At 39.6% G+C, this 27,015-nt stretch overlaps 1 protein-coding gene across 1 annotated transcript in view; it reads left to right on the top strand.

Moving 5' to 3' along the window:
* Positions 1 to 18,840, top strand: part of cspg4ba (chondroitin sulfate proteoglycan 4ba) — a 117,395-nt gene extending 98,555 nt beyond the window's left edge. Inside the window, exons 8-10 of the mRNA XM_048603804.1 lie at positions 2,608 to 2,777; positions 11,547 to 11,724; positions 14,443 to 18,840. Coding sequence (XP_048459761.1) covers positions 2,608 to 2,777; positions 11,547 to 11,724; positions 14,443 to 16,487 — 2,393 coding nt within the window. The 3' untranslated portion in view covers positions 16,488 to 18,840. The remainder of the gene's footprint in view (positions 1 to 2,607; positions 2,778 to 11,546; positions 11,725 to 14,442) is intronic.
* Positions 18,841 to 27,015: the final 8,175 nt, after the last annotated feature.

Here is a 27,015-nt window from a genome sequence, read left to right as displayed (position 1 = left end):
CTCTTTCTCACATTATCAAATTTGTTTTGAATGAGTGTATTGGTAGCATGTTCTAACTTCCAAAAATTATTCTTTTAGCCAAATTTCAGGATGAACAAACTTTCATGAGACATTGGTCCATATTTTCATACTGTCATTTTGGAACATTTTGTGGGAGGATTGAAATTGTCAAATGGAGTCCACATTCTTCGCCATTCCCATTTCTAGATATCTTTGCCAGCGCGGGATGAGTGTATGTCAGGCATTTGATTAATAATCATAACTGGCTGGTGCATTCTCCATAGCAACACTTCTACCAATCAAAGTTTATTTGGCAACTAGCCAATTAGCACTCTCCTCTCATATAGAATAAGTGTTGGTTTTTCCTAATACGTCCTTGTTAATTGTCCTGATGAGTGGAAAATGAAAAGCTTAAAACAATGTGTATTTTTTCAGAAATATTCAACATCACCCCTACTAAATGACTAAAGAATAACTTTTAAAACCTTAGAAAGGGTGAATCAGAGATTGACCATTCAGCCCCTTGATCCAGCTCTGCTCTTTTAGATCATGGTTGATCATCTCCCTCAACACTGTATTCCTGTGCTATCCCCATATTTATTGATGTCATTAGTAACTAGAAATCTATAAGTTGTTTTGAATTTACTGAACAACTGAACTTCCACAGTCATCTAGGATAGAGAATTCTAGACATTCACCACTCTCTTAGTGAAGAAGTTCCTCCTCATCTCAGTCCTAAATGACTTTCCTTTTATTATGAGACTTTGTCGCCTAATTCGAAACCCTACAGTCCAGGGAAAAATCCTTTCAGCATCTACTTCCTCTGTTCTTGAAGAATTTTATAAGTTTCTATGAAATCACCTCATTCTTTTTAGACTCCAGAGACCCCAGGCTCCATTTCCTTAATGTCCCCTCAAAGTTTGCCCTGCCATCCCAGGAATTAGTCTGGTGAATCTTTGCTACACTCCCTCTATGGCAAGTATATTCTTCTTTGGGCAAGGGGACCAGAACTACACAAAATGCTCCAGGTGTGGCCTCATGAGTGTTCTATACAGTTGAAGCAAGACATCTTTGTTCCTGTTCTCAAATCCTCTTGTGATAAAGGTTAACATACCATTTTCCTTCTAGATTATTTGCTGCATCTGTATTCTAGTTTTCAGTGGCTTATGAACAAGGATACCTAGGTCCATTTGGGCATTAACTTTATCCAATCCCTCACCATTTATGAAATACCCTGCACCGAGATTCTTCCTATAAAATTGGATAACCTCACACTTGTCTGCTTTATATTCCAACTGCTATATGCTTGTCCACTCGCTCAGCCTGTCTAAAGCGCCTTGGAGTCTCTTTGCATCCCCTTCACAACTTACATATCCATCAAATTTTGTATCATCTGAAAAGTTGGAAATGTTACAATTAGCTGCCACATCCAAACCATTGATAGAAGTTATGATCAAGTGGAGACCAAACCCTGATCCTTGTGGTACCTCATTGGTGATAGACTGCCAACTTGAGAATGACACATTGATTTTTGCTCTCTGTTTATCAATGTAAGTAAATAATCCCCTTCCTCCTGTGTAATAGACACCTACTGATTCCATTAATGAGTTCTAGAACTCAGCCAGGCCTTCGTAATGAGGCCTGGGGAATAATAGGTGCCTGGCTAATACTGTTTCTGTTGAAATTTGCCACTTGAAGTCTTAAACCAGGTCCAAAACTGGGATACAGCCCCATTTCACCAAGTGATTGCAGTCCAGGCAGTGGCCAATTAAGAGATTACCACCAGTACTTCCATCCAATCAGAGAGCTGGCAGATCAGCCACACAGTGCCACTGCTGATGGTGATCATTGATAAGACTGCAACACCAAGGAAAACCCATCTCATTGGCAGTGTGTCTTCAAAGGCAGGCAAGATAGATTTGGGGAAGCTGTGGTCTGGCATTCCAGTGGAGTGGTCAGTGAGCATCAGTTGCACGGGGTCCCCTTAAAGAGTGAAATTGTACTCTGAAAGGAACATCCCCCAGGAACTGCTGGAAGCCACCTAGTTGCACCTGATGGTCTCCAGATAATGTGGTGGGCCCTCCTGATGTGGGCAGAATGCCTCCGGAAATGGGAATTGACAGTTTACTGGCCAGTTCAGTGACTCAATTGGCCTGCAATGGGTAGCCAAGCTGGCAACTTAGTGATGCCAAGCCATATTGTCAGCAGCAGGAAGACATGAACTTCTCATTCCCGTGCTTCTGCCAGACATTTTGTCAGCCCTCTGACCTAGAGTGGTGCAAGCAGAGATGATCAAGGATTTCAAAAAAGTAATTGATTGGATACTCGAATATGGCGGAATGGAACCTGACAGTTTTGGTCTACATTTCTTTGGTAGCCTGATGGCCTCTCTTATGTCATAAATGACTCTTATCTCCCAGCCCATTGCCAAAAGGGGCAGGACAACATGGGTCTAAATCAGTAAAAGGGAGCAGTTCTTCATTTGAAGTTAAATGCTACAGTGCTTGAAATGATTGAGCTGACCTCTATATTTTCCTATAGTCCATCAGAATTCGACTAGTTTTGAAGAAGAATTTTAATCTTATTCTCTGAATTTTGTTCTCTCAGGAACGCTTAAACGTATTAAGTCTGCAGATTTGAAAGCTACAACCAACGACGACAGCACTGGAAATCGAACCCTAATATATACCTTGGTTAGTCTTCCAAAACTTGGCCGAGTGGTAAAAATTGACACTGATAACGTGACTCACGTAGAAACCAACTTCACCCAAAACATGGTAAGTGTTAAGTTCAGTAATGTTCCATAGGTCTACATTTAGGCTCAAAAATTAGCAATGTAATTAACATAAAGTGTCATTTTTTATATATATCCACCAATTAATTACTTGAACAATAAAGAAGAACATGTGTTTATGCTGCACCATTCAAATTGACAGCACATTTCCACGTGTCACAACAGGCCAATACAAAAACTCTTCTGCTCCTTAAAATTAGGGATTGTTGTCACGTGTACTTGAAAAGCTTGCAATGTCACCTCTCATGGCACCATTTCGGGTACAAAAAGAGGAATAAAGAAGAAAAAAAGTCACATTACTTTACAGTGATTCATAGTATGAGTTAGAAATAAGACATAATTAAAAGGATAAACATTACAGTCAGATAAACAGATTACAGATAAACATTATATTTCAGTAGATCAGCGCAGGGACTTCCCACATGTGGTCTGACCAGCCTCGCAAGCCGCTGACCACCGTGCCGGACCCCAGTCTAACAACTGTCCCTGCTCCACTCCATGCCTCCAGCCCGCTCCACTCTAGATTTCAGACAGTCAACACTCCTTCAGGCCTCTAGCCCACTTCCCTCCAGCTCTCAACCACACCAAGCTAAGTTTTCTTATCAAAAAAAACCTTTAAAATCTTAGAAGAAACGAGACAGGAAGGAAAAGGCAAAAAAAAAAGAAGAAAAGCAGATGGACAGATAAGCCCTGGGCTGAGGAGCCCAAACGCTGCCTACTCAGCCTCTACCATCTTGCATTCCTAACATCTTGGATGACTCCTGTTCAGATAGTGCCATAAGATCTTTTACATTAGTCTAAAAATGAAACCGGGTCCTCACACTCATTTGAAACGCCCCTTTTAGTACTGCATTCAAGTTATTTGCTAGAGCTTTGAGTCCTGGCCGTAGAGTCAAACAGCACGGAAACAGACCCTTCGGTCCAACTCATCCATGCCAACCAGGTTTCCCAAACTAAATTAGTCTCACTTGCCTGCTTTTGCCACATATCCCTCTAAACCTTTGCTATTCATGTGTCTGTCCAAATGTCTTTTAAATGTTGTAACTGTGCCTGCATCAACCACTTCCCTAACAGTTAATTCTGCGTATGAACCACCATCTGTGTGGAAAGTTTCCCCTCAGATTCCTTTTAAATCTTTCTTCTCTTGTCTTAAAAGTATGCCCCCTAGTTTTGAATTCCCCCACCCTCGGGAAAAGACTTTTGCTATTCATCTTATCTATACCCCTCTATAAGTCACCACTCAACCTCCAGTGGAAAAGTTCCAGCCTCTCCTTATAACTCAAACATTCTCATCTCGCCCCTCTAAGCCAGATGTCAGTGCCACCATTGAGCCACAGTGACCATTAATTTCATGTTTAATAATTAAAATCATCATTTTCACTAAGACAAAACATTTAAAAACACAGTCAGAAAAGGGGCTATTCCAGACTGTACACCTTTGACAAAAGCACAATATTAGTTTGTTGGCTGTTCCTTTAAATTCAGTCACAATATATAAAGAGATAAATTTTCTGCAGTTTCCTCCTACAAGAACCGGGGAAACAATCCTGTTAGTCTGTCATATTTCTGAGGATTTCTTGATTTTCTTCTTTTGGGGAAGCAGAAGAAAAATATTGTGCAAATTTTCCTCACAGGACATTTTTATTGTAAAATCAGCGCTAAATCCTGATGAATATTCTGAAGAGCATTTGCAATTGTGCAAGTTTTCTACAAATGTTCTGAACCTTTGCTTAATTTCCAGCTATTTTGTTTAATGTATTGAATAAAATGCATGGATCCATATAGTATTCAGATAAATAGTTGCCAAAAACGTTTTAATGTAGAGCATCATGATGTTTGGTGCAATGAAACAGAAAGTAAGGATGGACAGAATAATGGGATAAAGAATGAATGCCTTTGTTTCAAATACCGTAAATACATCTTAAATAATTCATACAGACGACATTAAGAACTCATGAAATATTCAGCTAGTAAGTTCTGACTTAACCAAGTGGGAACCTGTATATCTAACAAAGATAAAAAGGTGTCAGTCAGATCATACACAATAAATAGTTTATTTGGACAACCTGAAATAATTCATTTGTTTTTATTTGATCAATTCTTCATAAGCGATAAAAGGGAGCTCTTGTGTATTTCAGTCATGAGCAAATATTTGATTTTCTTTATATTTGGATTTCCCAGCTGAATTTTTTAAAATTCATTTACGGGATGAGGGTGTCGCTGGCTAGGCCAGCATTTATTGCCCGTCCCTAACTGTCATTAAGAGACAACCACATTGCTGTGGGTCTGGAGTCACATGTAGATCAAACCAGGTAAGGATGGCAGTTTCCTTTCCTAAAGGTCATTAGTGAACTAGATGGGTTATGCCCGATAAATGACAATGGTTTTGTAAACATCATTAGGCTCTTAATTCCAGCCTTTCATAGAATTTAAATTCTGCCATCTGTTGTGGTGGGATTTGAACCTGTGCCCCCAGAACATTACCTAGATCTGTGGATTAACAGCCAAGTCATTTACTGAACAGTCACATTGACTAAGGTGCAATGATATTTTTATAATTTTAAACATTCGATTTAACAGTCACTTAAACATTGTAAACATTCAGGCACATGCATAAATGCTGTAAGGAGGCAATTACTGATAATGCAATTAAGGAAGAATCTAATACAGCTTCATATAAGGGCAGAACCTTACTGGAGCCTGAATGATGTACGTTATGCCAGAAAATAGAGCAGAATTACATGAGCTGTTTAGTGCTTTTTGTCATTTATATTATTGATTTGGATGTGAATACAGGAGGCATGGTTAGTAAGTTTGCAGATGACACCCAAATTAGTGGTATAGTGGAAGTGAAGAAGCTTGTCTCAGAGTATAACAGGACCTTGGTTAGATGTGCCAATGGGCTGAGGAGTGGCAGATGGAGTTTAATTTAGTTGAAATGTGAGGTGTTGCATTTTGGTAAGGCAAACCAAGGGCAGGACGTACACAATTAATGGTGGGGCCCTGGGGAGAGTTGCTGAACAAAGTGACCTAGGGGTGCAGGTACATAGCTCCTTGAAAGTAGAGTTGCAGGTAGACAGGGTGGTGAAAGAGGCAGTTGGCATGCTTGCTTTCATTGGTCAGTGCATTGAGTAAAGGAGTTGGGATGTCATGCTGTGACCGTACAGGACATTGGTTCAGCTATTTTTGGAATATTGCATTCAATTCTGGTCTCCCTACTACAGAAAACATGTTGTGAAACTTGCAAGTGTTCAGAAATGAATTACAAGGATATTGCCAGGGTTGGAGGGTTTGAGCTATAGGGAGAGGCTGAATAGGCTGGAGCCTGTTTCCCTGGAGCATCAGAGGCTGAGGGGTGATCTTAGAGATTTATAAAATCATGAGGGGCATAGGTAGGGTGAATAGGTCTTTTTCCCAGGGTAGAGGAGTCTAAAACTAGAGGGCATGGGTTTAAGGTGAGAGGGGAAAGATTTAAAAGGGACCTGAGGGACAGCTGTTTCACACAGAGGGTCATGTGTGTATGATGCGAATTAGAACATAGAACATAGAACATTACAGCGCAGTACAGGCCCTTCGGCCCTCGATGTTGCGCCGACCTGTGAAACCAATCTGAAGCCCATCTAACCTAAACTATTCCATTATCATCCATATGTTTATCCAATGACCATTTAAATGCCCTTAAAGTGGGCGAGTCTACTATTTTTGCAGGCAGGGCATTCCACGCCCTTACTACTCTCTGAGTAAAGAACCTACCTCTGACATCTGTCCTATATCTATCACCCCTCAATTTAAAGCTATGTCCCCTCGTGCTAGCCATCACCATCCGAGGAAAAAGGCTCCCACTGTCCACCTTATCTAATCCTCTGATCACCTTGTATGTCTCTATCAAGTCACCTCTTAACCTTCTTCTCTCTAACGAAAACAGCCTCAAAACCCTCAGCCTTTCCTCATAAGACCTTCCCTCCATACCAGGCAACATCCTGGTAAATCTCCTCTGCACCCTTTCCAATGCTTCCACATCCTTCCTATAATGCGGTGACCAGAACTGTACGCAATACTCCAAGTGCAGCCGCACCAGAGTTTTGTACAGCTGCAACATGACCTCATGGCTCCGAAACTCAATCCCTCTACCAATAAAACCTAACATACTGTACGCCTTCTTAACAACGCTGTCAACCTGGGTGGCAACTTTCAGTGATCTATGCACATGGACACCGAGATCTTTCTGCTCATCCACACTACCAAGAATCTTACCATTAGCCCAGTAATCTGTATTCCTGTTACTCCTTCCAAAGTGAATCACCTCACACTTTTCCGCATTAAATTCCATTTGCCACCTCTCAGCCCAGCTCTGCAGCTTATCTATGTCCCTCTGTAACCTACAACATCCTTCTGCGCTATCCACAACTCCACCGACTTTGGTGTCATCCGCAAATTTACTAACCCATCCTTCTACGCCCTCATCCAGGTCATTTATAAAAATGACAAACAGCAGTGGCCCCAAAACAGATCCTTGAGGTACACCACTAGTAACTGAACTCCAGGATGAACATTTCCCATCAACCACCACCCTCTGTCTTCTTACAGCTAGCCAATTTCTGATCCAAACCGCTAAATCACCCTCAATCCTATGCCTCCGTATTTTCTGCAATAGCCTACCATGGGGAACCTTATCAAACGCTTTACTGAAATCCAAATACACCACATCAACCGCTTTACCCTCATCCACCTGTTTGGTCACCTTCTCGAAGAACTCAATAAGGTTTGTGAGGCACGACCTACCCTTCACAAAACCGTGTTGACTATCCCTAATCAAATTATTCCTTTCTAGATGATTATAAATCCTATCTCTTATAATCCTTGCCAACACTTTACCCACAACCGAAGTAAGGCTCACTGGTCTATAATTACCAGGGTTGTCTCTACTCCCCTTCTTGAACAAGGGGACAACATTTGCTAGTCTCCAGTCTTCTGGCACTATTCCTGAAGACAATGACGACATAAAGATCAAAGCCAAAGGCTCTGCAATCTCCTCTCTAGCTTCCCAGAGAATCCTAGGATAAATCCCATCCGGCCCAGGGGACTTATCTATTTTCACACCTTACTGGAGGAGGTGGTACAATTACACCATTTGAATGGCATCTGAATGGGTACATCAATAGGAAAGGCTTAGAGCGATATGTGCCAAATGCTGGAAACTGGGACTAGATCAGTTTAGGATATCTGGTCGGCGCAGATGAGTTGGACTGAAGGGTCTGTTTCCGTGCTGTATAACTCTGTGATGCCTATCTCAATGTCAGGACCAAATCATTGCATCCCACATCCATAGGCATTGGCATTATCATGTGCCAACGTTGAAGACGTCTCATGGTACATCACATATTAACACTCTCAGACACCGAGCCTATCTGGGGATGCGTTCATCACCTCAGCATTTTTCTCTTTTCGTTCATTTAAAGAATGAGCAGCACTGACTGAGTCAGCATTTATTGCTCATCCCTGAATGCCCAGAAGGTAGTTAAGAGGTAGCCATATTGCCAGGGCTGTATAGTCACAGCTAAGTCAGACCAGGTAGGGTTGACAGATTCCCTTCCTGAAGGACATTGGTGAACTAGAAGGATTTTTTTATGACAGTTGACAGTGGTGCCATTAGGTTAGCTTTCGATTACAGATTTTTATTCTAAATTCACCATCTGCCTTAGCGGGATTTGAACCCTTGTCACCAGAACATTGACAAACCCAGAAACTGCTGAAGAAACTCAGCAAGCCTAGCAGCACCTGTGGAGGGAGAAGCAGAGTTAACATTTTGAATTTTGACTCTTCAGAACTCTTGACACCGAACCAATCAGTACATATGGTCTCTGATTTTTTTTGATACCAGATAGATAGATAGATACATAGATATATCCTCGTGCTTCTCTGCATGGATTACCATGTGTCTTCCAATCAACCCATATTGTTGAAGTCCATCACTAATTTCCTATTTTCTACGTTTGTGAGTTTTAGTCATTTGGTAGTCCGAAGCTTGAGTATTTCTGAAAAATCACTTAGTTTATCAAAACTTTTTGTCTTGCACTCAATGGGACAATTTGCATGAAATATCTGGTCTGAAGGCAAAACAAAATTTATTCATATAACTGCACCCAAAACATTAACTCTGATTTCTCTCCATAGATGCTACTGGACCTGAGCTTTTCCAGCAATTTCTGATTTTGTTTCAGATTTCCAGCATTCGCAGTTGTTTGTTTGTTTTTAATACACTTATATGTTGTGGGAAATGCACTTGACCACTTATATCTTAATTCAGTATTTGCATTTATTTTTTCTGAGCACCAGAAACTGTCAAAGTTAAAATTATGTTGTGGCCGTAACAGGGACAGATAAATTTGTATCTTGCTATTCAACCGAATAAATACAAAGTCAATTTTCTCAATCCTGCACTGTCTGAGACAGTTTGGGTGGGGCAACCTAGTGACACACTCCACGAGGCCATTAAACTTTGCATGTTATCATCCTGTGAACCTGGAGACAATGACACCATTTTGTGCAGAGCTCAGCATTAAATTGGCCTGTGCCCTATCCGGAGACTTAGTAGCATAAATTTTTAAGAATGACTTAGCAGAAAGCCAGGGAGCAATACATTATTATGATACCTAAATATTTAAACTTCAATACATTCATTATCCTCACCATGCTAGATAGGAGCTGTTGGTAATAACTTAAGTTATGCTGAGTTCCAAAATAGTATAATTGTCCAAGTATAAATTAGTATTTTTTTGTCTTCATTGCTGATAGATTTAAAAAAAAAACTTGGTGTGTTCAAAGCATAAGTATTTATGCTATCAATCCCATCTGACATGACCTCACAACAACTCTGAAAGTAGCAAAGCCAGCTTTATCAAAAGGCAGTTTCCCCCACCAGCCATTACCACCCGCCTCCCCACCCCCAAGGTTTGCAGCCCCAGCCACAGTGCAAATTTCAAAGTTTAACTCAATATTAAAGAGAAAAAAGGAAGCAAGTGATTAATGTTGGTTTCTCATGCATTGTACCTATCTTTAGGTGTTTGTTAGGTATCACCAAATGTAAATCTACTAGTTATGTTGTCTGGTTGATTATATCCTTTAAGTAGATAACATTTTAACTATGCAACGTTTAGTAACATCAAAAGGATTTACAGATTCTTTAGAATATGTTTTCGTTCCATGTTGGAGATAAATCTTTTGGATGGGATTTTTATTTATCACGTTCTAATTGTTTTAAACTGCTGTATGGCCATGTTGCTATCTACTGCTTCTGATACAATTAATGCATGAAGCAAATCAAGGAAACAAAAACCTTAAGAATTCAAAACAACTGCAATAGCTTTCTAATTTAAAATGGATAAATGTAAATCTCCTTAAAACAAAAGCTTGCAAAGATTTGAGTTCAAACAAATGGTGATAAAAAGAATTGATGTGGAGGAAAAGTTAAATTGATAATCAAACTGAATTTAATCTAATATAACCAATTGATTCATTAATATGCATCACAAGGACAGTTATGGATGGACAATAAATGCTGGCCTAGCCAGTGATCCCCACATCCAGTAAATGAATTAAAAAAAGGACAACAATGCTTTACAATAGATAGTGCATGCACTACAGGAGACATTTTCACCAGATCTTTTGTAACTTTGTTCCTATGGGCATTGAATAGGCTTTAATAGCAGTTATGCATGTAGCTGATGCTGTGTTATAAATCTTTGAAGTCTAGGATGTCACATTGTGTTGGTCAGTTACTCACTCACTGAGCTATCCAACCCAGTAGAAGGTGTTAATCCTTTCTCAGAAAGTCCTAATAAAATGTCTGTAAGTTTGTCAGTGGTTTAATAAGGTTTTTATGAATCCTTATGAGATTGATAGAAACAACAGAACATAGAACAGTACAGCACAGTACAGGCCCTTCGGCCCACGATGTTGTGCCGATCCATTATCCTACTAAGATCAAACTAGCCTGCATATCCTACATTTTACTATCCTCCATGTGCCTATCCAAGAGTCGCTTAAAAGTCTCTAACGTATCTGACTCCACTACCACTGCTGGCAGCGCATTCCACACACCCACCACTCTCTGTGTGAAGAACCTACCTCTGACATCTCCCCTATACCTTCCTCCAATCACCTTAAAATTATGCCCCCTCGTAATAGTCATTTCGGCCCTGGGAAAAAGTCTCTGGTTATCCACTCTATCTATGCCTCTCATCATTTTGTACACTTCTACCAAGTCACCTCTCATCCTTCTTCGCTCCAATGAAAAAAGCCCTAGCTCCCTCAACCTTTCCTCATAAGACCTGCCCTCCAGTCCAGACAGCATCCTGGTAAATCTCCTCTGCACCCTCTCTCAAGCTTCCACATCCTTCCTATAATGAGGCGACCAGAACTGAACACAATATTCCAAGTGCGGTCTAACCAAAGTTTTATAGAGCTGCAGCATACCCTCACGGCTCTAAAACTCAATTCCCCTGCCAATGAAGACAGTATTTGCCTTGGGCATTAATCTCATCCTTGTTCATTTTTAGTTGGGGATTAGCAGGTAAAATTAGTTAATAGGGCAGATAATAATATATTGGCAATGTAGAAAATTACGTAAAAAAAGGGAATTAGAAAGTGTCAAAGTACAGTTGTTTGTAAACATTATAGGTATTACATTTTTATGTTAACTCCAGTTATCTAAATTAAACCTGTCTGCTGCATATGTCACTGTTTTCTACAGATAAATGAAGGCTTGATTGCATATGAACATACACACACTGAAGCCATGGATTGGACTGCTGAAGATTCCTTTAGCTTTATAGTGTTTTCCCCACCGGCCTCGTTGGAACCTCAAGAGTTTCATGTCACCATCTCATACGCCAGCACTGAGCGTTCCAGTTGTCTACTTGCAAATACAGGTGAGATATTCAAAGTATACCTCTGGTGTATGAAAATTCTGGAGCCTGCCCAGCATAATCCTGATCTTGCATTTTTTTAAAGTTTGGTCTTGAATTTCCTCACATATAAAGATTTTTACTGTACTTCGACTGAAGCTATGGTTTATTATCTCTAACTTTGTGCCAATTCCACATAACTGCAGTAGTAAGGAGCTATTTAGGCAGACCGGCTTCTAAATATGTGATAAACTATGAATATATTTGATGAACCGTTTCATCAAATCAGCGTTTTAGAGTATTGTGCTTGTGCTTGATTGTCCAACCTCCACATACAATTAATAAACTTCAACATAGTTATTGAACACTGATTCTTCAAGACAGAATTTTGCCTGTTGTATCCAAACAAGCTCCAGGCCCACTGAAAATGAATGCTTTTGGGCCTCAGCTGTATTTTTCCCATCATTAGTCACCATGCTCTTTTTGCAAACTCAAGTGGATTGAAGGACAAAGCTCATGTTTTACTCAAACAATTTTATAGTTCGTACATCAAGTGAGAAGGAAAGTTTAGTTGAAAATAAGTATTAGTCTAAATTACGGTTCCATTTTATAAGAGAAAATTATGGTGTGACCTGGAATTTGTTTTTTTTGCACAAATTTGCATAAATAACCGTGCACCCTTCTATAAATGATGGAAAATATCTCAGAATGACACAATGGAAATAACATTTTTATCTCGCTGAGTGTTTTTATATATTATCTAATGCTTTTCTGTTAAACAACTCACAGACTATTCAACTAATTAACTTTCCAATGATGATTAAACTATCTGGCTCTTCTTTGTCTATCACCTCTGTCACTTCTGCCAAAATTTTTTTCCAATTATTACAAAACTACCATATAGTTTTTGATTCTAACTTACACATGAAAGATGAATCTGTATTTTTTTTCTTTGCTGATACCAACTAAATTGCTGTGTATGTCCAATATTTTATGTTTACCTTGCAGATTTTTCTATCATTTTAGCCAGGAGTACAATCTGATGCTGTCCCTCATAATTGGCTTTTCTCATTTAATTCATAGTATAATTTGTATAAATGATATATTATTTTAAATCCAGCAGTCTTGTCATATCAATCTTTTATCTGAATCCAGGTTCCTAGCATAGGTTTCCATTAAATTTTACTTCCACATTTAGCAGTTCATAGAAGCAGGTAAAATGGTGACTATAAAAGGTGAAGGGCTTTTGTAGAGGCCGTTAATATACTTCCAGAAAACAGTAATGAAGTAGCAGGATGCACAAATGTGGCAATCGGAGAAGCTTGTTGCAAAATCAGTGCAGTTGTAATTGAAGATTATAATTTTCATATCGACTGAGAAAACTGAACTGTTCAAATTCCCAAACGCATTGAATTTCTTGAGTGTATTTGGCAGTTTTCTAGAACAGTGTTTCCTCTGATCCATATTTGGCTCCCGCCTGCCATTCCACTCTCTCAAGCCCCCTGGGGCTTGGCTATCAGCCTGGGGTTGCAAACCTGCGGACTTGGCAATATTTTAAAACGTGGATCTCTTAATTGAGACAAAATAAGATAGAATTGTATTAGTGCTGCCAAGGGATCTGGTAACCCACTGAAGTGTTCAAATGCAGACGGCAGCCATTACTTGTGTAACAGAATGGAGGAGGCAGGAAAGCAGAAGATAGCAGTCTTATGGCACATATTATTGACCAAATGGTATCATAACGGCTGTGAATGAATAACCCTTTTTTTCCAAAATTATCTTTTCCAAATTACAGCAGAAACATAATTTAATTGCTTCCTGCATTGCATCAGTCATCTATTGCGCTTCTCTCGATGTTTGATTTGGAAATTGTTTACTAGTCCTCTCCAGCTTATTTACAAGCTTGTTAAGAAATAGTTAATAGTATGGTTAGTAATATGCAGTTAGATGGAGAGACGTGGGTTGCCCTCCTCCATTCTTGCTTTGAAAGTAACATCGCATCTCGACTATGTTGGAAAACTGACATGGTGGCCCCTACTGACTAAATCCTTTGGTTGGTTGGAAATTATGCCTTTGGTCTCTGGTAAAACCAGGAGTTGAACTATTAATGCAACTCCGATGTGGCAGGGTTCAACTGTTTCATTTTGTTTTGGATACAGCAGCAAATAAATATGTTGCTTGAGTGTGCTTCTGCTCCAGTCTTGAAACACCAATCTCCACGATGAGCTGTAAGCAATATTTTAAATTTTAGTTTTCATAAATATGAGTTTGACTCAATTTAGGTTCACTATTAGCTCAACTCAGTATTAAAATGCACAGCTAAGCCAATAGATTGAGGTTCAAGCTCCATTCTCGGTTTTTCCGGCAGGCTGATATCTTTATGCTCAGGAATTGCTGCGTTATCATTTTTCAGATGAGAGATTGAATCATGGCACCATCTGCTGTCTCAGTTATGTGACGAAGATTCCATGATACCATTCGAAGAAGAACCTTTTCCAGTGTGCTGATCAACATTTCTCAGTTTTCAGTTGGCATCACTAAAACTAATCATTTATCTGTTGCTTTTTATGGGACCTTGCTGTGTGCAAATTAGCTGTTAAATTTAGCTGCAAAATGGTGACTCTCCTTAGAAAGTAATGTCAATGGATGAATCATTCTTTAAGATGTCCAAGGTGCTACATAAATGCAAATTATAACTCAATACAGTTTGTTTTACTTAAGGCAGTTTTTTTTCCTCAACAGGTGCTGTTGTTACAGAAGGTGAAAGAGTACTGATTGACAAATTTAAGCTGGATGCTTCAAACCTAATGTTCAAGCTTCCAGAGTCCGAACGCTCACTGTACGAAGTGTGGTATCAAGTAACAGCTTTGCCTAGCCATGGTGTGATCGTAGTTGGTGAACGTAACATCACTAAGCAGAAACCCTATTTTTCTCAATTTATTGTTAATAAATATGGAATAATGTACTTGCACAATGACTCAGAAAGTCTGAAAGATAATTTTACCTTTGCTGCATGGTTAAATCCAAAAGGCAAAACTGCATCAAGGCCCTTGAACGGCAGTGAAATGGTACAAGAGACATTCAATATTACCATTACTCCTGTTAATGATCATCCTCCAGAACTGAAAACCAAAGCCCCCAGTTTGAAGATATTGCAGGGTTACAGTACTGCACTTAATTCAGACCATATACATGTTGTAGATTTAGATAATCTACCAGAAGAAATCAAATACAGCATTATCAGTGGACCCAATAATGGCTACCTGGCAACAGCAGAGAACTTGAATTTGTCTGTCAAGCATTTTACACAGGCTGATATCAATGATGGTAAAATTTGGTTTGTTCAAGATGGAAGCTCATCATCTGGTGTTTTTTATTTTAGTGTAACTGATGGTAAACACCGGCCATTATACAAGTTATTTAATTTGGAGGTTATACCTATTATGATCACACTTATAAACAACACTCAACTGGAAATTGAACAGGGACAAAGTATTTCTGTCATCACCAATGAACATTTGGCTGCAGAAACTAATGGAAAACTTGCAGTGATAAGTTATGAAATTACTGCACCTCCACAGTTTGGACATATAATGATTGGAAACAAAATTGTGAGTTTGTTTAAGCAGGAAGACATTATGAGAGGACGTTTAATTTATCAAATGACTAACCTTTCTGCATCACAAGATAGCTTTGAATTCACAGTGCTGACTTCTGAAAGTAATGTGTCTGAGCAGGTGGTTAACATTACAGTAAGGCCTTTGCTGAAAATGGCAAAAAATTTTAAGATTCCCACTGGAACTACCTGTCAACTTGGGACAAACATGTTGGATGCCAGTAAGTTGGCCAACCAGACTGCAAGTATTCCTGAGTTTGAAATAAAGCGATTACCATCCTACGGCAGACTTGTGAGACTAAGACATGGATTGAGAAGTCGAAGAGAAGCTGAAAAAATATTTACTCAGAGAGACATTGAATTAGGTCTTTTGTTGCTTGAAGTTGAAGCCAACATGACCGGATTGGATTTATTGAATGATTCTTTTGATTTTGTTTTGACGGCAAATAACGTGCAACCAGCTGAAGGCACCTTTCTGTACAGTATTACTCCATTTAATGGTTCCGAAGTACTCGACATCCCATTAAATGAAAATTCACCACTTAATTCGCATATGTCAGGTATGACCTCTACATCAATACAGTTATCACCGAGTATTCAAACAGAGACACCCAAGTTCTCTCCTACTAAACCTGTGCCACGCTGGCGAAGCCAAAATCGCTGGGGAAGTCGCAAAGGTAACACATCTGCCTTTGTCCCCAGTGTGACACTGGCAAGCTTCATACAACAGACTGCATTAGAACCAGTCAATGACAAGCCAGTTTCTCGAAGCATTCAGGATCGCAGCTCTCTTCAAATAATTTTGCCATTAGCTTTTCTAGCTCTTTTGCTCATCATCTTCGCAATTGTTGTATTTTTGATGAAACAGAAGAAGAAACCAAATCACAAACCTCTAATTAGCAATTGTCCCAATAATGGTGGAGTGAACAGTCCAAGCTTTCACCCAGTAGAGAGAAGCCCAACCGTTCCAGCTGTCACAGTCTCCCACCTTAATACAGGTAGCCTTTCCGGTCCTTCACTGAGAGAAAGACAGAATCAAATGGTCACGACAGCCCCCAGTTCAAAAGACACCTCAACTCTACTTTATAACTGTTCTCAGATTGATGCAGAAATGGTGCAGCATTGTCGTACAACCCATCCAACCTTGAGGCACAACCAATACTGGGTATAACAAAGCAAGAGATTTACATTTACCCATGAACCTTGCTACATTACAAAAAATAAGAGAGAGGAATTGCTCACAGAATCACGTTCAGTGTTAATTTTTCAAATAAATGTTCAGAACCTGAAAGTGACTACACATCATCTTTGCAAGTTGCACTGTTAAAATAAGTTCTGATTTTTTTTACTTCAAAAACAAGTAGACAGAATGACAATTAACATCATTATTTTAACAGTTTGCCATGGTGCTCTGAAATCAGATACTCCTCACCTCGAAGCCGGATTTTTACTTCCAACTATAGATAACTCCGGTAGGGAAGTTCCCAACTTGGCAGACCTGCTTTACTTTACAGGGGCCTGTTAGAACCAATTTACGGTCCAGGAAGAAGGAGGACACGATCACATCGGGGGCTTCCAACCCTAGAAACAAACCCAAGGCAACTATAGGAACATGTGAGTGCCGAGGCAGATTGGTTAGAAGGCTCACCTTAGTTCTTTGGGGTATCTTTTCAGTTATTTCAGAAGCTGTTAGGCCTCATAGTCCTCATCCTTGAAGCCCTCCAAAGCCCCTCATACCCTCCCTTGCCATGCCGCCTCCTTTGCCACTCACCTATATCCACTATGAACAAAGCACAGGAGGCATGAAGAGATAAAAAGAAAACTTCTCAAGATTGTAGTAGCTCTCACACACTTGATTATTTTTAAAACAAACTCTCACTCATGAAATTCATTCATAACTTTTAAATTTCAGGTGATTAATCTCTTGTAAAAATAACCTTCAATTGAGATTCCACATCAAAGATTGTTAACCCTGTAATAGCTTCTTTAAGCTGTCCATCAAACTGTAAACTCAGAAGCCACTGCTGAAATAATTGTGGCTTTGAAACTCAGCCAATCATTCATAATTGCATTATTACAAGCCTTGGGAAACGGTGATGGAAACACGCAACCAGACAGGTATTTTTCTAACCTATTAACGAAAATATTGCAGCTAGATTTTTCTTGTATCTCTTGGATGCTTCTGTTTTCTTTCCCCATGTTTAAAAGAGCATGAATTTGAAAAATGAAACCTAAGATGGAACTTATCTGCCCCCCAAGATTGTTTAAATCTACTACCTAAATTTGTGGCTCTCGCACTGTGTGTTAAACCCTTTGGAGCAGCCAAAATGGGATCTGTTTGAATTCAGTACTGACTTCCAATGGCCTTGCTATGTAAGCTGTGTCCCACCTTACCCCTGCCAGTAAAAATGGGTGAAATTTCTATCAGAAATGGGTATGAGACTTCTACATTCTTGTCCTCCTGACTCCACAACCATCCAGCACCTACATTCTATTATTTGCTAATAGATTTGTTGTCAAAGGAAATATGTTCACTCCCTTTTTACAAAGTCTAGATTTACTTAATTTAGTTATATTTGGTTATTCTTTGAGACTCATAAGTAATTGGGTAAAAATTAAAAGAGGTATATTTGTAATACTAAGTTAACATGATTTTGAAGACTTAGAAGAATCAAACAGTGAAATGTGACATTTCATTTAAAATTATTTTGCTTGCATTTTTTCAATTTTACCTCATTTTATCTGTAGTAAATAACAAAATTGAGAAATAAGCAGTTCAAGAATTTATGCCTTTTTTATGGAGATGAGTGGATTTTTGCAATATGCTTATTAATATAAAGGACGGACAGCAGCGGAATTGGAATATCTTCTCTACTGTTCATCACCGTGTGGCAACATCAAGTACTTCAAAATCCAAGTATAGTTCAGATCATATGCAGTGCAAACCTGTCCATCACCTGATTCATTAATCTGCATGAACCACAGATAACGACCACTTCTGCACCAGCACAAAATTTTTCATTTTCAGATGAGAGTAATACAAGTGGTATTTTTCAACACATGATTAATATATATCAGTAAGAAATAAATAAAATGATGGCAATTTACTTTTGGCTGTATTTAGAAAGAGTTTGTTACTTTATCAATGATAAGAATATATTTCTTGACTTCAGTTTTTTTGATGGAGTATCTAGGTGTATGTATAAAGTTGCCTTTTTCACATGTTACAATTAGCAAAGACTGAAAGTTTCTTACTCAACTTGTTTCAAGTTACGGATTCTATTTAAAAAGTGTTGTTCTCATGAATATATATTTTTAAAAGTCAAAATATTAGACTGTGGTTAATTTTATTAATCATAACAGTGAAACTAAATGTCTGAAATGTCCTTATCTGTGCTGTTCTTCTACAGTGACTGTGAATAACCGTATTGGGAAAAAATATTTCTATACCGTATGCAATATTTTTACACCTATTCTTCAGAAATTAGGATGGACTTTCCAATGTCACACAACAGAAATTGAATGAACCTATGTTTTAAAAAGCACTGAAGAAAATGATGCCAATTTTCCGGTGACTCACTGTGCTCTAGAGGATATTACTCAATGGTACGCCACCGTGTATAATTCTGAGCTAATAAAAAAATCTACATATACTTGTCTCATCCTTAAAACTCTGAATTACTTACTGTGTAATATTTTGTGAAAAACTTGAAACCTTTCTAATAACCGAATTCTGGTCTCATGACTATCTTGTTTATGATCACTCCATCATTAGGCTAAAACTCTGAATTACTTTCTGTGCAATATTTTGAGAAATAACTTGAAACCTTTCTAATAACTGAATTTTGGTCACATGACTATCTTGTTAATGAACACTGCACCACTAGGCTGAACCTAAATTATGTAAACCCTCCCTAAACCTTTCCATTTCTATAGCTTTCCTTTCCTCCTTAAAGGCATTCCTTAAAATCCGATTCTTTGCAAATCTCATTATATGACTCAATTTCACATATTATTTAGTGATGCTGTTCTGAAGCATTCTACAATTTTGAATGCTATATTAAAGCCCTGCAGCCATGTGACAATGTTAAAGTGTGCCAAAATGTTTTTACATAATTTAGTGGGTATTGAATAACCTTCATTTCTCATTGCCAATGAAAATTGATTTTTTTTTCATTTTTAGTTTTATTCCTGGCTAAATTTCTTGTACTAGTAACAGGGTTTTATTTAATTTGCCCCCAGGATGTAGTAGGACTGATAAAGCAATTTTTATTTTATCAGTTCCACACCACTCTTAGAATGTGTCAGTCATTACAGTCTGAATAGTGCTCCAATAATTATCTCTGATGCCCTTGACCTTGCTAGTGGTAGACAACAGAAGTTTGAAAGGTCCTAACATGCCATATCCCATGGCTAGCACAGGACTGTCTTGGGAAACTAATCTCTAAGAGGCAAAACTCTGTTTTAAAAAGTTCTTAATCTTTTTACATTCTAAATTTACCTTTATTGCAATGCTGCCTTTAACTGTAGTACAATTTTAAATTCAATGCAGAGTTACATATGGGGCTGTACTTTCAGAATCCTCAGAATAATGCTAGTATTTGCATCTACAGAGCTGGTTACTTTACAACGAGCAGAGAAATAATCATTTATTAGTAATTTATGAAGGGAACATGTAATTTACAGAATGCAAGTAAGGAGTTGCTAGAAGCACAGAATGATTACAGCACAGAGGGAAGGTTTGATTCCATCATGTCCATGCTGGCTCACTGCTATAGCTACTGAGCTAGTCCTACTCTACACTGCATGATACACCATATCCCTACACTTTCTCCTCTCTTCTAATGATTATTAAATTCCCTTTTGATTGAATATGCCTTCACTTTGGGCACTGCATTCCAGATCCTCACCACTCAGTACATCAAGAGATTTTGGTTCTTTTGCGAACCACCTTAAATTGCTGTTCATTTGCTCTTAACCCTCCCATCAGCTGGAACAGTTTCACACTACCTACTCTTTAAGGATCTTTCATGATTTTGGACACCTCTATCAAATCGGTAAGTTTTCAGCTTTTCCAATCTGTCCATGTAACCAAACTCCCAAGATCTTATGTAGATTGAAACCCCATTCTCAACCATCCTGTTACCTTCAATAATAAAAACAGGAATTGCTGGAGAAACTTAGCAGGTCTGGCAGTATCTGAAGAAAGAAAGCAGAGTCAACCTTTCAGGTCTAGTGACCCTTCATCAGAACTGTCACCTTCAGTGATGTGTGTATGTATACCCCTAGCTGTTCCTCTGTTTCTCAGCTCCTGCACCCCCCTTTAGAAATATACTCTTTATTTTTAATTTATCTTTCCGCATTCTTCCTTTCAAGATATATCAATTCACATTTCTGTGCATTAAATTTTATCACCGTGTACCTACCCTTTCCACCAGCCTGTCTTTGTCCTCTTGATGCTCATCACAGTTCACAACAATTTACGGTTTTGTATCACCTGCAAATTATGTCTTGTATACGCAGGTCAGGCCATTAACACTTACCAAGAAAAGCAGCGGTCTTTTCTTCCAGCCTCTGCAGAGCTGCACTGTGTACATCCCCACTTTTTTTTACTCTCTAAAGAAATGAGGGCATCACTAGCTAGGCCAGCATTTGTTGCCCATCCCTAATTGCCCAGAGGGCAAGAGTAATCACATTGCTGTGGGTCTGGAGTCGCATGTAGGTCAGACCAGGAGAGGATGGCAGATTTTCTTCCCTGAAGGATGTTTGTGAACCAGATGGGTTTTTTCTGACAATTGACAATGGTTTCAAGGTCTTCATTTGACTCTTAATTCTAGATTTTTTTAAAAATTGAATTCAAATTCTGCCATCTTTCATGTAATAATATCCGTCCACCATCACCTCCCCAAATCCCTCCAGTTCAAACAGTAACCATTCACCAGTATTGTGTTTCTTGTTATTCAGCTAACTATGTAGCCATCTTGTCACTGCTGCCATCACATGGGCTTCAACTTTGCTGACAAGCCTTTTATTTGAAATCAACACGTTTGGATATGTTATATATGGATTAGCTGAAGTCCCCATTCCCTCTAGGCATAAGGCATACCCTGTGAGGCTGATGCTGTGCAGTGCCAAACAGGGTCACATTCCTGAACCACTTTGATGACCACCAAATAGGTGCTAAGGTATGAAGAATATTTATCCATCTGGTTTGATTCTTTCTTTAATTTTTCAGAACTTTATATTCTGGCAACCCAGGTTTGAATCCTACCATGGCAGATGGTGGAATTTGAAGCAATAAAAATCTGAAATTAAGAGTTTATTGGTGACCATAAATCCATTGTTGGTTGTTGGGAAAAACCCATTTGTTTCATTAAAATTCTTTAGGGATGGAAACAGCCATTCTTAACTGGTCTGGCCTACATGTGACTCCAGACCCACAGCAATGTGTTTGAGTCTTAACTGGGCAATTAGGGGTAGGCAATAAATGCTGGCCTAGCCAGCAACACCTTCATCCCATGAATGAATTTTAAAAAGTTCTCCCTTTGCAATTAAATACTTGCATCGGCAGTTGTCCTAAATGCAAATAAGATGATATGCAATTGCGTTTCACTTCAGCTCAGTTTTTCTGATCATTCAAGGGTAAACTATAATTGTACATATTTTCCTAATCAACCTGCTCAGAGATGTCATGACACATCTCTAGAGCAGGTAGGACTTGAATCCAGGCCTTTCGGTCCAGGGTAGGGACATGACCCCTGCGCCACAAGAGAGCACTAAACTATGTCTGGAGGACTCGAGGATTTAGTCGAAACCAAATCTCGAAGACGTTCTTTGATAGGGCAGTGTTTAATATAGAATATTGACAGAAATGTTAGGTTTCTATTGAGAAGTTTGGCTCTGCTGCAACAATGCTGCATGCTTGAGAAAATGTGCAAATCAAAATTTAAGGTGCAGTTCATAAATGATATTTTGTACATCCTGTTTTATCAGTGTATATTCACCAGTGTGCACAGTATGGGCAACTGCAAAATATGTAAACAAGAAAACCAAAATTTAAGCTGTACAAAATTGTGAAACTGACTTTAGTATGTGAAGGTTGTGCATATGATGGCTGAAGATTCCAAGATGAAAATTGTAGAACATTTAATGAAAAAAAGGTGCTATTAAATCATAGAATCCCTACAGTGTGGAAGTAGGCCCTTCAGCCTAACAAGTGCACACCAACCCTCAGAACATCCCACCCAGACCCATCCCCCTATAACCCACCTCATCTATACATCCCTGAACATTATGGGCAATTTAGCATGGCTAATCCACCTAGCTTGCACATCTTTGGACTGTGGGAGGAAACCAGAGCACCCTAAGGAAACCCACACAGACAATGTACAAACTCCATACTGACAGTTGCCTGAGGGTGGAATTGAACCCTGGTTCCTGGCACTGTGAGGCAGCAATGCTAATCACTGAACCACCCTGCCACCCAATCTATCATAACTTTATATAAGTAATATGTTTTAAGATGATTTTTTTTCACAATCATATTTAGTTTTCTGAAATTCCTAATGATTATGTGCAACTTTCACCTAAGCTGAATAGTGGTCAATGATTTATTAATATTTCACCGGCTTCATCTCAGGCCTTCAACAATATGGATCAATTAAGCTATTTGACTTCACAGTGAAACGTATCGGATTTCTTAGAAAATTTGACTGGCAACATTTGTAAACACCATACAGACATAGTGGCTAGAAATTAATCTGAAAAATTACATACATGGTATTTTATTCTTCTCTCTTTGACACCAAAATAAGCCTTGAATAAAAGTCACACTTATTTATTAATTTTTGCAACATCTGTGAGACAAATGGGCATTTAGTTACCTTCATGTTTAAATTCTAAAATTTTTAGAATAATTTGCATTTGTCGTTTGGAATGAGTTTTAATGTACATCTTCTTGCAGGATTTATCGGATTGATTTTTTAAGAACACATGCACATGATATTATTTTTGATGTGTAAATAAGTAAAGGAATTGCATAAATCTGGTCAGTGAACCTTTACTTTGTAGTAATTTGGCATCATATGCTATATATAAATGATTACTTTTTCCTTTGCCAGCTCTCTGGGGAGCTCTCTGGTGCGGTTCTCAATGTTGCCTCTTTAGGTTTCCCACATGAGCTGGCGCAGACTGGAATACAGCTTGCTGTCAGAGGAAATCTCCATCAGCTGTTCAGGAAATGGTATTCTGTGGTCTGGGACTAGTCCATATGGTTTCTTTGTTTCTTTACAGTTCAAGCTCTGTGTTATGCTGAGCATTTGTAACAAAACGGATGAATTGGCAGCACAAATAGAAATAAGTATGTATGATCCGATTACCGTTGCAGAGACATGGCAAGCTGACACAAAGACTAGAGTTGGAACATTCAAGAGTGCATGACGTTTCTGAAAGGCAGGATGCTAGGAAAGAAAGTGAAGGAGTTGCTCCATTAATTAGGGATGACATTAATACAGGGGCAAGCAATGACCTCAATTTTGAAGATCCAGATGTAGAATCAGTTTGGGTAGAGATAAGAAATAGTCAGGGAAGAAGTTATTTGTGGAATTGCTGTACAGGCCCCTTAAACAGTAACCACGTCGTAGAAAGGAGTATACAGAAACAAATAATTGAAGCTTGTGAGAATGATATAACAATAGTTATGGGTTATTTTAGTTTGCATAAAGATTACATGGGCTGCATTATACCAAAAATTGGTCAGTGTCAATTATTTTGTATTCATTCACAGGATGATGGTATTGCTGACTAGGCCACATTTATTGCCCATCCCTAATTGCCCAAAGGGCAGTTAAAAGTCAGCCAAGAGTTCAGTGATTGCTGTGGGTCACATGTAGGCCAGACCAGGATGGCAGTTTCCTTCCCGAAAGGGCATCAGTGAACCAGATGGGTTTTTCCTTGACAATCAGCGATCGATTCACACTCATCATTAGGCTCTTAATTCCAGATTTATTGTTTTATTGATTTCAAATTCCACCGTCTGCCATGGGATTTGAACCAAGGTCCCCAGAACGTTACCTGGGTCTCTGGATTAACAGTCCAGTGATAATACCACAAGGCTTTCACCTCCCCCTTAGGAGCTTCAAGAAGTTTCTCCCTGTGTGTTCTAGTGTATTTCCTAATGCAGTTCTCTGCAGCTTGCCTCATTAGCTGTACACCACACCTATATGGTGCTGTACTCACACTGCCATGTGCTCAGCGGTGGCAGAAGTATTTGCCACTGTGGATGTGGATATCGTTGGATGGTCCCATAATTTATTTGAAGGGGAGAAGTGGAGAAATTACCAACTGGTGACTGATCTCACTGCTGAAAGCAAGTTACGGAATCCTGTAGAAGGTTGTCACCAACCAGGCCAGGTCTGCTCTGGGATTGTGCTGTACCAGGCAGGAAGATCTCTGAGTGCCTCACGCTCTTCAGGGATATCTGCCTCATCAGCCTGGACCAGGAGAAGGCCTTTGCCAGGATATCGCACACCTATATAATGGACCTTCTCTCAAAAATGGGCTTTGAAGAGGCATCTGCAATTGGATCCGACTGCTCTACAGCATAACCATTAGTGCAGTCTCAATCAATGAGTGGGAATCAGAAAGCGTCTCAATCAGTCCTGGAGTCAGGCCCATTCTCTCCTGCCTTGTTGGTGTGTTGTATAGAGCCTTTTTCCGAGTCCATTAGGAAGGATGTGAGAGGGGTGACTGTTCCAGGCAGTGGAGGCCTGCAGGTCAAAGCCTTCCTGTACATGGATGACGTTGCCATTTTCTGCTCAGATTCACTGACAGTGCACAGACTCATGAGCATCTCAGGCGCCAAGATAAATCGAAGCAAGAACAAGGCCATGTTTTTGAGGAACTGGTACCACCAATCCTTTATCCTCTTCACAATCAGGACAGATTACCTGAAAGTGCTGGGAATATGGTTTGGAGGGACCGGGGCATTTGTCAAAACTTGGGAGGAGTGTATCACTAAGGTGTGCCAGAAACTGGTCTTTTGGGAGCAGCGCTCCCTCTCCATTGCAGATAAAAACCTGGTCATCAGGTGTGAGGCACTCTCTTTATTGTACGCAGCGCAGATCTGGCCTGTTCCCTGAACCTGTGCCGTTGCAGTTGTCCGAGCCATCTTCCACTTCATCTGGAGGTCTAAGATAGACCGTGTCCACGGGTACACCAGTATAAAGCTCTGGATAAAGCAGGGAAAGAACGATCACAACGCTGCCGTCATTCCGATGGCCACCTTTGTGTGTGGCTGCATCAAGCTGTACATGGACCCTCAGTACACAAACACCAAGTGACACTACATACTGAATCTCTACTTATCCCTGGTGTTACGTAGGATGGGACTGACCTTGTTGCCATGGAATGCTCCAAATAGTTGGACAATTCCATATTACCTGTGTCTCATGGAAAAATTTACAAGGGAAAACAGCTTTGATCACAAGTCCATCAGGCAGCAGTTGCCATGTATGTCCACGAGACCCTGTGAGAAAAGGACAGGGTGGATCCTGTCAGGTTGTTCCCTGAGCAGACTGTCAAAGCCATTTGGCAGCACACCTCATCCCTGGAGCTTTCCAACAAGCACCGAGACATTGCTTGGCTGGTGGTGAGAAGGGCACTGCCCATCAGATCCTTCATGCACATTGAGCCTGTATGCCACTAAACACCGCTCTTGAAGTGGCTGCACTGTGAAGAAGCTGTCAGACATCTCCTTCTGGAATATAGCTTTACAAAACAATGTCTTGAGAAAGATGCAGTGGTTTTTGTCGAGGTTCATCCTGAGCAGCTCCGTGATGTGGCACTCTGTGCTCTACAGCCTGTTCCCTGGGATGCACACTGAGAGAAACATCAACTGCACCTGGAGGACCATCAACTCAGTGAAAGATGTTCTTTTTTGTGTGCCCGAAACTTGTTGGTCCTTCAGAACAAGGAGTTGACCTCGATCGAGTGTTGCAGACTGGCACATTCCAAGGTCCAGGACTACGTGCTGAAGGATGCAATAAAGCTTGGGGCAGCTGCAGCCATTGCGCAATGGGGGAAAGACCACTGTCTCACATGTTTCTATCAAAGTATAATAAGAGTCTGTTACATTTTGAGATACCCTTGTAGCATTAATGGGAATTAAAATAGTTTCCCTTCATATATAGAAAATGCATTTTTTCATGCAATTGGATGGAAGCTCTAACGAGAAATGTAAACATTCTGCTATGTCTGTAGAGAACTGTTTTGTGCTTGTATTTACTTTTATGAATAAAGTATATTTTTGAAATAAAAAATTGTTTGTTGCCTATCCCTAATTGGTGGGGGTGAGCTGCCCTCTTGAGCTGCTACAGTTCAAGTGCTGTAGGTAAATCTACAATGCTGTTAGGAAGGAACTTCCAGAATTTTAATTCAGCGACAATGAGGGAATGGCAATATATATTTCAAATCAGGACGGTGAGTGGCTTATAGTTCCACATGAAAATAGTTGTGGTTTGAAAGGTGCTATCTAAGCTGCCTTTGTGAGTTCTAATCATAGATTCCCTGCAGTGTGAAAATGGGCCCTTCGGCCCAACAAGTCCACACAGCATCCCACCCAGACCCATCCCCCAACACTACAGGCAATTTAGCACGGCCAATCCACCTGGCCTGCACATCTTTGGATTGTGGGAGGAAAC

This window comes from Rhincodon typus, chromosome 1 (assembly GCF_021869965.1).
Source record: "Rhincodon typus isolate 14 chromosome 1, sRhiTyp1.1, whole genome shotgun sequence".
NCBI lineage: Eukaryota > Metazoa > Chordata > Chondrichthyes > Orectolobiformes > Rhincodontidae > Rhincodon > Rhincodon typus.
This window is presented reverse-complemented; position numbering and strand designations above follow the sequence as displayed.